General features: G+C 36.4%; 1 protein-coding gene across 3 annotated transcripts in view; it reads right to left on the bottom strand.

Moving 5' to 3' along the window:
- Positions 1–14,461, bottom strand: part of MPP7 (membrane palmitoylated protein 7) — a 260,841-nt gene that overhangs the window by 98,581 nt on the left and 147,799 nt on the right. For all 3 annotated transcript variants that reach the window (XM_037837977.1, XM_037837978.1, XM_037837979.1), the window contains exons 4-5: positions 3,740–3,817; positions 1,318–1,398 (exon numbers count right to left, since the gene is read on the bottom strand). In XM_037837977.1, the coding sequence (XP_037693905.1) occupies positions 1,318–1,398; positions 3,740–3,817 (159 nt within the window). The remainder of the gene's footprint in view (positions 1–1,317; positions 1,399–3,739; positions 3,818–14,461) is intronic.

Here is a 14,461-nt window from a genome sequence, read left to right as displayed (position 1 = left end):
ATATGCTTGAATACCAAAATCACTTGTCTGAAAAAGTCCTCTTCAATTTCCAGTACATTCTAATCAAGATAATAGTCCCAAATGGGGTTAACAAGCTTCTCCAAGCTAACTTCACCCTGCTCTGGTTGTTATTTACTACTCAGGTGCAGTCTAAATACAGAGGAAGAAATCTTCAGAGCATTCTCTGGCTATAAATCTCCCCTGAGTGCTTAACCTTTCCATACACTTTACTTTTAATATCAAGCAACTTTCTGCTCTAATCTGACCCTTGTTCTTTCTGGAATAAAATTTAATTAACCTCCTGTACTAATCAATTGCCCTCATATTACTCATCACAGTCAATTTATCCTTTATGGTAATATATTTGTACACTTATATTTACTTCCAGTCCATGAATGTTTCCACTTCATCTTTTATTTAGCATCATCCTTCTTTTTAATATAAATGTAAAATATATAGCACAGTTCTACAGGAAATTTTTTTCAAAGAAGGTAGAAACCAGTTTTTGCATTAAGGCAGAAAGTTTCATTCAACACTCTACAAATGCTTAACAGAAATCATCCTAAAATAACTGATCATGTTAATTGGGTAATCCATAAGGGCTTTGACTCGGAACAATATTTTACATACAGTTGCAGTAGTCTCAAGTCCAAAATGTATAGGATGTAAGATTTAGTGCAGTAATGATTTTAGAATCCCCGCAGGAAAATTTTGAACTGCTTTCTACAGACTAATCACATTTGGAGGAAAAATAAGTGATAAATTTGGGAGGACAAAGGCCAAAAGAATTGAACTCTGCCTATCAATATTTTACTGGCATTTCACACCAGAAAACTGCTCTGCTCTGCAAAATGGTATGGTATCATGAAACACAAGTTGGTGGAGAGACAAGAGATGGAGAGGAGGGAAGGGAAGGAAGAAAGAGGGATGCTGAAATGATCCTATAGAAAAATAGATATATTGTCAAGTATACTGGAATGCCATTAACTGGCCTAGGAAAATGAACATAAATAAAATCCCTAGCAGGTTCAATATTCTGTAGTTTTAACTTCATTTAAAAGGAAAACAACCTTGAAGTGATCTTACATTTGCTAACTTAAATTCTGAGCCTCCCAATTAAAATATCTTGTAATTTGTCACACATCATAATAAAAAACTCACCTCTTTTTCTTTAACAGGATTTAGGCTATTAAAATATTATACATTATTGGAAAATATATTTAATTGAAAATTGATGCTCAGAACAAAATCCTTCCACACTCTTAGGGAAGTGGCCTTTTTTTAAATGTATTTTTTACAGGAGTTAGGTGTCCTCACCTTCACATTGGGCTTTGACAGTAGTTTCAGCAGTTCTCTGGTCTCACTGTTTACCGGCTTGTTCTGAAGCTCTTCAGCCAGCTGCAGGGGAGAGTACATGGACATAAAGAACATTTAGAGAGAGCACTGTTTTACTCTGGGTGTGACAACTGAAAATCTATCTGTTCAAGGCTATTACTTTCCAGTGTTTAAAGAGAAGTCAGCATGAAAGAAAACAGGCTATCAATCATGGCTCCTATTTGCAGGCCCTTAGCAGCCCAGATCCAAGCCCCAGCTCTTGGCTGCGTACAACCCAAGTAATCATATCAGCCAGATCATTTTCTGATTTATTGCAACGAAGTCAAATCCCAGCATTTCATGTACATGGATGGTCTTTTGCACCCAGACAAAGGGCCACTTGCAAAAAGGACTGGATCAAGTTTTGACACTGCACGAAAAAAAAAAAAAAAAAAAGAAAGAAAGAAAGAAAAAGAGCTTCTGAATGAGGTGATGAAATCAACAGTGTTTCCAAAAACCCACAGTAGCTGTGCTGTTTAGAGCTGGAGAAAAAAGAACTAAAATGCTCCTAACAGAGCAAACGGTCTGAAACCTTTATGATGTTTACCTACACAGAGTAAGAACTCTGTTACATATAAAAGAGGTTAATCACAAAACGACGTAACAGGTCAACAACTTCTCAGCTTTAAAAAATGCTGACCGTGGCCCACAATGATAAAAAATTCCCATCTGCAGATTTTTATCTAAAGAAGTTGGAACTCTGAATCTACCTCATGTTCTCCATTAAGAGATCTTTCTGTCAAAATTCTATTCAATTTTAGTCTATAGGAAGGCTTCTATAATTTTCATAAGAAAAGCAAGAATCGGGGAAAAATTAGAACTACGAAAAATATAAGTATAAAATTCAAAATATATGAATATATCTTTATTAATAAATCCTTCTGAAAACACTGCACCAAACTTCTGTTTGCTCCTGTTGTTTCTAATAAGCAAAACATAATTATTCTTACCTCTGGAAAAGGACTGTCACATTTCAAAACTGCTTTTTACTTTCGCAAGGTAAGATTTTTACAGAATTTTTAGCTTAAAAAAAAAACTCAAACGGCTCTCTGCACTCTTTGGTCACTTAATGTGTAACTATTTTTTAACATTTAAATACATTGCTTTGATGAATTATAAAGTGTTACGTTTTACCAATTGTCTTTAAATTTTGAAAAAAGCAATAAAGTCATAAGATGTTTGGCCTTCATTTACATTGGTTTATACGCAAATGGTTTCCCCAAACCCTCAACAATAAATGCTTTAAACTGGTTTTAAGGCTGTCCTCAGGTGGCACTGCAGCTTACTGATGAAAATATATCTTATTCACCTTCATTTCAAGAGTTCTATTTCTATATTACAGAGGTGAGCTTCCTCATAAAACATACATTTAAAGATCCTTGTAATTTCTATGAATAAAAATAGTGGGGAAAATGTTTGACAAATAGCACACTCTTTAGATATTTATTACACATGATTTTCTAAATTAAAATATAAAATAAATAAACAAACAACTTCTAAAGATGGTTGAGTTTTTGATAATATTTAAGGCCCTGATATTTTACTAAACTGAATTACAGTTTGCTTTATCATAACAAAGGAAAAAAAATTAAAAAGCAGCAAATAAGCTACAGGATACCATCAAAATCAGCCTTCAAACTGTGCATGTTTCTAGTCTAGCGTAGTGTCCGTTATAGTTTAGACAGGTGTGCTCCAAATTCATCCGAGTCTGGGAGTTTTAGTAAGAAACAGCAAGTGAGGTCCCCTCCCCTACATTTAAAATAAAATTATAGCTACAGGAAATTAACTACTCCATCAGTGCCAACTACTTCTAAAATTTATTTTTTAGTCATGAAGGTAATTTGGAAAGGTCTAATATCCATAAATCATTACTCTGCTTTATAATCCATTCTAAAAAAAAACCCCTGTCTTTTCACGTACTTCATGTGCCTCACTCCTAAACCAGTGTCTGTCATTTTTCAGTACTGTCAGCAATCCAGCTCTCTCATTCATCTCTATTACTCCAAAGCATTCCTCGTCTGTGCCCTGCTCTAATCACTACTGGCTGACAGCTTCTTGCTCCCCCGCGAGTTAGAGCGCACCATTTCTATTACATGGTTCCCAAAGCTGAACAAGGGGGTACCCACAAGCAGGACTTTCAGAACAGGAAAATGAATGAACATCAAAAGAGGATCAGCGTAAGCTTGGTGACGACTGGCCTTTCGGAAACATTTGCAGCTTCTTCTGGTTGTCACTCATAGGATTACACTGCGTGCACGAGGATGAGTGTGCACGAGGATGAGTGTGCACGAGGATGCCTCTGCCCGCGGACAGGTCCCGGTGAGGCGTGGGAGCCGCGCCAGGGGCCGCGGGAGGGGGCACTTACGTCATCCGCCAAGGCTGCCGCGCCCTGGAAGACGGGGGCGGGGCTCTGCGTCTCGTAGTAGTGCAGCTTCTCGTGAATCTGGAAGAGTCAAATGAACGTAAGTTCACCTGCCAGCAAACACCTGAGACAGTTAAGTATCATTTTTATAACTCTAAGCAGAAACTGATCCACTGAACATTATTAAGAAAAGTTACACATTTATAGAAACCTATAGATGATAAATATGTATGTGTAATCCATCCATAACTGTGGTCCATAATTTACAACGTGAAATCAAATGGAAAAAATATCCTCATCAAATAGGACCCATATAAAAACAGAAGCCTTGTTTTTCCCCTCAAATAAACATGTTAGTTTTCTAAAATCCATTATTTCTAAACATATTGCTTCAATGCTTCAAGTATCAGTTGCAATTCATATTCTTACTAAAAGATAAATGATTAAAGCAAAGCAATGAATTGGCAGCCACCATCTAACGGTTTGGTGTGTAATAACCGCCAACAGCAAGGAAGCTGGTGCTGTGTCATCTGATGGCCAACACTTCAGGCACACCTTAGCAAGCACACTCTTCCTTTCGCTGCTTCTTTTTTTTTTCAAATTGTAAACTTTTTCCCCAAAATTTAAATTCTTAACAGGGATTTTTCATAATGACTTAACTGAAATTAAAATATATATATATTGTAAAACAAGTAAAATTATATTATTAGTAAATAAAAAAATAATTTGGTCCTTCATTTCCCATCATCACTACCCAAGAAACAAAAGCAAGAGACAAACTGTCATGCTTCAAAAACTAGTATTGTAAAGTTATGAAAGAAGTTTTGACAAATGCATAACTCGCAGCACCTAACCTATTTTCAGAGCTTATATATAGACACTTAAAATTTTATACTTGAAATCCTACTTTACTCTTAGAGTTGAAGAAAACTGTTCTCCACTACATATGAAAACCAGTTGTACCTCACAATTTCCTGTTTTTAATAGGTATCAAGTAATACACTCTTTAATTATAATCAAAGCCAATCAAACGCTCTTTCAAAGAGTCTGGAAGATAGATTTTATTTTGATTAGCCAGAGGCTATTGCTAAGAGAGGATTCAATTACCTTTTGGCAACGTGGTACATAGTGCAAAGCATCAGGGAAAGAATTTTGACACTTATGATGATATTACCAGAATAATCTGGACAACATTTTTCCTTAACATATTGGAACCTTTAAACATTTATCACAGTGGAGGAATAAACAAAGTTTAAAAAGTACAAGCTATAAAAAGAGAACAATTTGATTTGAGAAGCTACTAAGATATAATTTAAAACAAAACCCAAACATCCTGAGGGCTAAATTAATTTTGCCTAAATAATTATCAAGAATTAGGTCAGAGAATACTGACTTTACCCTATCATAAAGTTCATCAAACTTTATTACAATTATTTGTTGAAGCTTCTATAATAATAGACGCTTACACTTATTAAGGCGCTTACCATGTGCCTGAATACCCACATTAGAGTTATCAGTAATACTAGCAATCTAGCCTTTGATGAGTTTAATATTTTAATTCCTTAACCCTCACAAGGACACTAAGAGGTAGTTGCTCCCATCATCCCCACTCTACAGATAAACAGACACACAGGAGGTAACATGCTGCGGTCCCACAGCTAGAAGTGTCAGAGCTGCAATGTAAAACTCAGCCATCTGGCTTGGCACCGGGCTCTTAATCACACACTTCGCTGCCTCTTGGACTGAGGTCTCTGTGTTCTTTGCTGACTTTATTTGCTGCTGAGAGAACACAATCCAGGTACAGGGCACGGAAGGGAGTCTGGGGAGATCCATGACCAATGCTAAGGACAGTTTTCTATGATTAGCGGATTCCTGATTCCGTAGACCCTCCCCCCTTATCTTTCCTTTCCTATGTTTCCTAATTTTTCTAGATTAATTTGTATTAATACTATAATTATAACCTAAAATTTTAGGTGCCAAATAAACACATTATTTCTCCACTTAATTTGCTTCTTCTGAGTGCCTTTTTTAAAAACAGAAGCAGGCAGCACCTCTTCCCTCCTCCATCTTCTCTAATCCTCACCCAAGCCACAGACTAGCCCACCCGAACCCTGCCACTGCTGGGCTCTGCATTATAGCACGAATTTTTTTTTTAAGTTTTCTTAGAATTTCAAAATGCTGTCAATACAATAGCTGATAAGTGTTTTACTTCACTACATAATTTTAAAAATAAAGTTGGCAGGAAAGTAAAAATTACTGTAAAATTTTTTATTTGCTCACGATTTCCAAAAGATATTGACATAAATTATGCTTTTTATGAGAATTTATAATACTCGGAAGAAAATGAAACACCAAAATGATTTTTAAATTCTAATGTAGCATAGAGGTAACAGATACAGACTTCACTCCAAGGCTGTGCAATAGAACTTTCTGCGATGATAGAACGTGCTATTAACTGCACTGCCCAAGATGGTAGCCATTGGCCAAGTGCAGCTACGGAGAACTTGAATGGTGACTAGTGTTCCTGATGAACCAAATTTTTTATTTTACTTAATTTTAATTCATTTAAATTTAAACATCCACATATGGCTAGTGGCTTCCATACTGGACAATAAGACATACCTTTATACTCTGTAATTTCCCTGTATATCCCATTAGAATTCACTCCGGTATAGGTTTTGTGGTGGGTTTTTTTTTGGCAAATTTTCTTGGTTAGAAATATTTGGAATCCAATAGACCAATAAATAACTAAAGTCGTGACTTTATCATCAATAAGACAAATTGGCATCTATGAATAAATATCAAACCAAATGCTAAACCTGCAGAGTCTTGTGTATTTTAGCGAAACATTTCCCTTTGCAGTTTTGATTATGTGATAAAAGCATGCTTTTACTTTGTTTTTCTCCCCTGAACAAGAAGAAGAGTGGAAAAGGGGACGGAGTTGGGGGTAAAGGAGTCTGGAGAGAAGAGGAGACTATGGTTAAATTAATTTCATATGATAGAAAAATATACAATTATTTGAAAGTAAGATTAAAAATAATGAACATACACCTTTAAAGAAAAAAAGACATTTCAAAAAGTATGCACGCTATGCTCCATTAAATGAGTTGTGTATATGTATTGTCCCATAAGGATTTGTTTATTACAATTACATTTGCAATGAGAAAAAAAGTCAGTTAAAATAGAAATAATTTCTATATGTAAAAGCTATATAGGAAAGCTGTAAGCTACCTTCATTTACATACAACCTGAAAATAAATGATTAATGTTAGTAAGGGAATCTTGTGCCAATAATCAGTTTTAGGACAAACGGAGTAGACCTTTTTTCAAATGAAGCTTCATAGCCAAAGTAGGGATAAAGCTTAACTGGTCCCAATGCAATCATTTGCTTTTAAACCACTCAGTGCTGTACAGAGATGTTTAAACTGAAAAACTCCACCATGGTTACCTGAATTATATAAGTTAAAGCTGTACTCTTCTTTCTGGCTTCTATTATGAATATAGAAAAGTACTGAAAATCAGTAATTTGTATCAGTAGTTTGTATCTCTAATATATTAATTAATAGTACCAAATCAGGATTAGCATTCCTCACAAACTCAAAACAAACAAACAAACAAAAAAAACCCCACACAACTATCTACCTCCTTTAGTCAAGGTGGGGAGGGGGGTGTTCAGAGGGATTCTGAAGATTAAAAAGAAGATCCATAGAACATAACCATAGCCAAGGGAGTCAGAAATTACAAACCAAACTGTGATCAGCTGTCCAAGAATAATTTTTTTAAGCATTGTAAGAGCTGGAACCCTCCTTTTAAAAAAATGACAATAATTCAACCTTTCTTAAAAAGGATAAAACTTCAGAAGGTGGCTCAAGAGAAAAAAGGGACAAGAACAACAAAAAATCGTAAACCAAACAAAAGAGCAAACACAGAGCAGAATATGCAATAGTGCTAACTACACCCTTGTTTTCAAATTTATACCAGTAACATCTCTCTTTTGTCTAACTGTCTTGGTCAACTCCAAAAATATACATACATACATACATACATAAAACTAGGGAGAGCCAATATCCCTGTTTTATTCCTGTCTTTAATGTGACATGTGGTGCTGACTTTATATTGCCATCATGAAATCAGTACCCATGGGTTCTAAATTTACCAGGAATTTTTAAAAGAATGAATTTCAATTTTACTAAATGTCTTTTTCAGTATCTGCAAAGATACTGTTTTTCTTATTTGACCAGATAATACACTGAATTCTATTTATGAATTTCCAAATATTTAACTACCCTTGCATTCCCACAATGAACCTTACTTGGTTATGATTAAAACCAGTGGAATTCTACTGGTTAATATTTTATTTAGAATTTTTGCACCAATATCCATAAGTGAGAGTGACCTTTGCCTTTTGGTCCTGTCTTCATTAGGTTTTGGTTTCAATGTTATATATATTTTATTAATTTTTTTTTAACTCTGAAAGTTTTTTGCCTTTTATATGCTCTGAAAATATCTGCATACCAATGGCATGATCTGATAACATTTCCCTGTGAAAGTAACTGGATCTGATATATTTTTGAGGGTAGCTTTAGACCCCAACTTTCTTTATTTCTTCTGATTTGTTTACAGCAATGTGTCTATTTACGTTTTTCTATCTCTTCTAGTGTCAGTTTCAGAGAATAATATTCCTACAAAAATATTCATTTTTATCTGGCTTTAAAATTTTTGTCTGAATCTACATGAGTAAATGTCTTTTAGGAGTCTTCAAATTTCCTGTTACCTATTTTTTTCTCCATTACCATTTTTTATCTGGTATATCTGTACTCTATCAATTTTCCCCCTTGATCCCTTCATTAGTTAACTAATATTGATTTGACTTTATTTTCAAATAACCAGATTTCAGATTTATTAGTTTAACCATTTTTTCTAATTTATTATTTTTCTGTTTTATCTTTATTAATTCATTCATTCTTTATGTAATCCAACCCTACATAAAACTAACGTCATGTGCAATATACAAATTATTGGAAAACTACTCTAATTTGAGTTTTGTTAGTTCATAAAATGTTAACTACATAAAAACACCCATTCAGAGAGAAAAATACTCAGAGTCAACTCAATACAAAATAAATATGGCAAGAGTATAAGTGATTTTAACCTTTCCAGTTAGAAATGTAAACTGTGGAAGAGATAAGAGTATGCCTCATCATATAAAGGGAACTTTTTGGTTGACCTAGTTAGCAAGTTAAAATATTATTTTTCCCTTTTTTATACACTTTTCTTAGCTGAACACCTGAGGAGGAGGAATGGGTTTCTGTCTATTTGATTTTTTCCTTACTTTAGAGTGATAGGTATGGCAAGAATACCAGAACACCTTGCTGCCAGTGGTGGTAAGACAATAAATAATAAAGGGCTGGATATCTATCTGGTCAAGTGTAAAATCAGAAACAAAATAGTGTACTTCTCCTCTTTCATCTCTGCCTTCCATTCATGTGATGCTCTAATGATAATCAATGCCAGTTGTTGTTTACATGCAGGTTTTTTTTCCTTTATAGTCACAGTATATAGTGCACCATTTTTTAACTTTAAAATTTTTTGAAATGTTTGAATTATTAATGCTCCATTTTGAAATACCTGAAGCATTTTAAAAAGTAAAAAAAAAAAAAAGAAAAAGAAAAGGATAAATAACTCTATAACCCAGATGCTAATCTGATATTTTAATTCAGATAACATAAAATGAATCGTAACACTTAGGGCTAAAGAGCCATCCTTCCATCCCCACTCCTCTCTCTCTTCCAAGAAGAAAACACTATGCATATTTTCATATTTTAAAACATAACTATATCCATGAACAATACATGCTATTATTTATTTCTAAATGTACACAAATGAAACTGTTTCCTTTACAACTGGGGTTTTCACTCAACATCATGTTGCTATATCCAGACTGAAACATGCAGGTCTAGTTCTTTCATTTCAACAGCTGAATAATATTCTATCATATTAATAACAGTAGTTTCTATATCCATGTTTGAGGATAATATGGTTGTTTCCATTCTTTTGCTATTGAACATCCTTTCACAAGACTCCATCTGCACTAGGGTAGATGCCTACAAGTGTTTGTTTCCTACTTCCCCATACTCTTGCCAACACTTGGCATTATCAGACCTTTTGCCAATCAGATAGATAAAAGATGGAGTCTCACTATGGTTTAATTTAAATCTTCTCTCCAATCTATGACTTGTCTTTTCATATTACCCATTTCTGAGGCAGAGACAGTTAGCTGCTTCCTGTGCCAGTTTGGATATATTATGTCCCCCTCATAACTCATGATCTTTTAACCCAATCTTGTTGGGTGGAACCTCTTGATTGTTTCCATGGACATGTGACTTACCCAACTGCGAGTGAAATCTTTGATTAAATTATTTCTATGGAGGTGGGTCTTGATTGGTTCACTGGATTACTTAAGAGAGCACAGATGTTTAGTGATGCCTGCTGACACTTGGAGATGCAGACAGAAGGATGTCTGGAGATGCTCAGCTAAGAGATGAAGCCCAGAGTTTGACCTGGAGAAGCTAAGAGAGCACCCCCAAATGCTTAGAGAGAAACACCCTGGGAAAAAGAAGCAAGGATGCACAGGAGCTGAGAAAGAGAAGTGAAGGCAGAAGCCCAGAGACATTTTGGAGAAGGCCATTTTGAAACACAACTTGGGAGCAAAGGACCAGCAGACACCTGCCACATGCCTTCCCAGCTGAGAGAGGTGTTCCGGACGCCATCAACCTTTCTTCAGTGAAGGTATCCTCTTGTTGATGCGTTAGTATGAACACTTTTATGGCCTCAGAACTGTAAATTTTTAACCTCATAAATCTCCTTTATAAAAGCCAATCCATTTCTGGTATTTTGCGTAGCAGCAGCTCTAGCAAACCGGAACACTTCCCAAAGTCCATTCTCCCTTCCTCAGTAAGGGAACTGTAGCTGGAAAGTGGCTGCTCAGTTCAGGACTGCATTTGCTATGGCAGCCTCCCCTCCTGCAGCTAGGTTAACACAAGCAATTACCTCTCAACCATGGAATGTAAGGGAAGGTGCTAAGGCCTTAGAGAAACCCGTTTGCTTCTCTCACACTCTCCCAACTCTGCCAGCTGGAAACAAAGGATGACCAGGCCCTAGCAGGTGGCAGAAACACCAAGGGAAAGAGACGGGGTCCCCAGACCTCTTACGGAGAAAAGGTATGCCTCAGTCTGGCACAGCCCCCCCTCAACAGTTACTGAGTGGGGGATACAGCTCTATTGTACCTAAACCATTACTTTTTTTTTTTTTACTATTTGTCAGTTGTTTACCCTACCCAAGGCAAACACAGGTTATTTGAATGTAGCTAAATACATCCAACTTTTTCTTTACGGTTGTGTATTTTGTTCCTTAGGAAAACATTCTCAATCCTAATATAATAAAGAGATTTTCCTGTGAATTCTTTATTAGTTGCTTAGAATTTCTTATTGTAGGAAGTCAGAGCTGGTTCTTTAACATAAATTAACTCTACCTTCTAACAATGTGACATCCAGTTCTTGTGCAATGTCACTGAGCTTTTTCGTAAAAGGGGATAAAACTCACATTTTACTTTTATAGGAAGGGAATTTAGGTACATTTATATTCAGGCTTTCAAGAGTTATGCTCATTTGGCTTGTGAGATTTGCAAGAGTTATATTCATGTATTCATACCTGATCTCAGTGGATTTTTTTAAGTTGAAAATAACAGTTCATCTAATTTGGAATTACTTTTTCAGGATTAAAACAGAGATTCTCATAATGCTAGTGTTTTTAGACTCTCCTCTGTATGACAAAGAAATTATGCATGCACTTGTGCTCCCAAGCATGCTTTAAAAACAAAGTTTTGAGGCTGTAATTTTGCTCAGGCTACAGTGCCAGAAGGGGGGAAAAAAAACAGCCTTTCCATAGGAAATCAACAGGGTAAACAGGTGCTTTGCCTTCAGCTCAGGCTGGGGTGTTTGCAACATCTCTCCACACATGAATCATTCCTAAAAGGGACATGGCTATAAGTACCTGAACTAGTTTTAGCTTAAGTGAATTTACAAAAACATAACAAGCCACCAACCTTTTTGCTTTGATGGAATAGGTAGTGATTCTGTTTGAAACCACTTCCCAGAACCTTTCCACAGATAAGATTCCTATATTTCCCAAAACAATAGTCTAGAGAAAGTAGCCAGGGCATTAAACACTTCTTTAGAGTATTTTAGAGAGTCAACAAAACATGAGCTTGAAGAATTATCCAATCTAAAAGTGTGTGATCTGCCCCAATTTGAAACAACCCAGTATTTGTACATACATCTTTCACTCCCCTTCAAAGTACAAAATTCAAATTTGCCGTTTTAAAATCTCTCAGTAATCACCGGAGAACTGCAAACTATCCATTTTTGCTAAGGGTGATGGTGATGTTCCACGTGCATTGATTTGGTGTCATGGAACTCTGACAGGTTTCAATACACAAGTAGAAATCAGTTGCTTTGTACACTTGTTTCTAGTTTACATTTTAATGAACATTATAATCGTAGCTTTCAAATAAAATCCTTTAGCAATAAAAGATGGAATGAGCTGTCTTAAAAAGTGGCAAGTTGCATGTCCAGGTTCTGTGGTTTAGAGTCCAGATAGTCTGTGACCTGGAAACTGTATGCAAAATTCTTTACGTGCCTTTTTCTAGGAAAATAATCCAAAACTTTCACCCAAAACTCAAAGCGGTCTGTGACCTTCAAGCAGGGTTAAGAAGTATTCTTTCAGGGTCCTAAACACAGATGGGAGAGTCATGCTAAGAGCCTTTGAGTTATCCGGTTAAAAATAAAAACCATTAAAGAAGAGAAGGGACATGGCATGATTTGTGCTTCAGAAGGCCCAGGCCACTTTTGTTGTACAGATGGTGGCTGGGTTGGAAAGATGGTCTGAGGTTGCTAAGCCGAGAAATGGGAAAACATGTAAGAGAATATTACTCTACTGGTGGAAAACGCCAAGGGACCTTGGATCTGCAAAGCACAGGTTTGCTTTTTCGGATTCCTCAGGCTTTTCTTTTTTCAGTAGCAGCAGACCCAGAAACTCATTGGCTCCCATCTCCCCTCAGCAGCCACCACCACTGACTCTGTCCTCAAGCCCTGTTGTCAAATATGATGGATTCTCTTTCCAGCTATTGTTCTCCCTGCTGCCCGGATCCAAGCATATGGGGCCATTATGTTTTAAGGATTTTATTGCTATCCACCACATGGGGACAAGGACAAAGAAAAATAAACATGAAGAGTTTTAACATTTTCACAGTTTTTAAAAATAAAGTGTCAATATAATTTATTGAGAGCCTTGAAATCAAATGGATCTGAGTTTGAACCCCTGCTCTACCCCTTAATTGCCACTAGGCAATTTATTTAACTTCCTAAACCTAAGTTTCCTGTTATTTAAAATGGGATAACAATAGTATCTAGTACATGGGGTTACTGTGAGAGTTAAATAAAGTTGCCATTAAAAGTGCTTTGCACTATGCATGGAAAACAGACAACTCTCAGTAAATGGCAGTTTATGTCCTGATTTCCTCTCTACCCTTCACTTGTACCCCTAGGGAGAGAAGATACTTGTCTTGCCTTGACTCATCACTAACACATACACAGGATGTAATCAAGACCTAAAGATAAAATTCTAAGCAGACTTAGTAAACCGATGTGCAAGTACAGAATCTGCCTGCCTGTGGGATTCTAGATTAAAACCCCCTTGATACTTCTTCAAAAGCAATCCAAGAAAAAGAGAAGAGGGCCTGAGCTAGTGGCAGCAGGGTTGGGGGCCTGGACACACTGACACGGCAGACATAAATTCTGACCATAGCAAGCGGCAGATGATGGAGAGGGTGCAAGATCAAGCAGAGAAAATCACAATGAGATTTCCAGGCTGAATGAAGTTTCTGATGAAAAATCCAGAACGTTTGATGAAAAACACAGACCTAAATATTTATGAATACATATAAGGAGGACCCATCCCAAGTAGCCACAGGTCTAGTTGCTCTATGCCCAAAGAAAAAAGTTTTATCTTTGTGGCTAAGGAAAAATGGAATCCTCATGCAGGAAAACATGTAACAGCTAGATGGAAAGGTTCTTAGAAAAAAAAGAGTGAACATCAGAATTTCTTCAAAGACCCGAAAAAACTATATATATCGTTGCCAGGAATCATTGTCTTCCTATGCAAAGTTACGACTCTTTGCCCACAACCCAAATTCTACTGAAGTTGATGAGGAAACACATAACTTGAGATGAACTTAGATCTGGTTAGGGAATACGCAGTGCACTCCAACGCGACTCTATGGAAAGAGTGTTGGAGACCAACCAGATTTCGTTCACGGTGAATTATCCGGCAAGCACACATTGGTTGTCACTTCCTTATTTAAACCCTTCGACAGCTTGCCATTGCAAAGGGATTGAGGGTAGGCTTTCCAGCGCTCTTGGAAATCCAAGACAGCCTCTACAGCCTGCAGGGTTTCGCTACAAGATGCCACTTCCCCCCAAGTTCCCCAGGGGAAAAGGGGAGATTAACTTAAATCAGATGTGACAAGGGAGCCTCAAACTGAAATAAGTGGAAATCTCCTGAAAGTTAAAGATTTTGCCAGAAATTGTGTTAAGAGATTGAAAACATACTGTCAATGTAGCCCAGTTTCGTGCAGTGACTGGAGAAATGTTAAAACTGCCTCTTACT

This window comes from Choloepus didactylus, chromosome 5 (genome assembly GCF_015220235.1).
Source record: "Choloepus didactylus isolate mChoDid1 chromosome 5, mChoDid1.pri, whole genome shotgun sequence".
NCBI lineage: Eukaryota > Metazoa > Chordata > Mammalia > Pilosa > Megalonychidae > Choloepus > Choloepus didactylus.
This window is presented reverse-complemented; position numbering and strand designations above follow the sequence as displayed.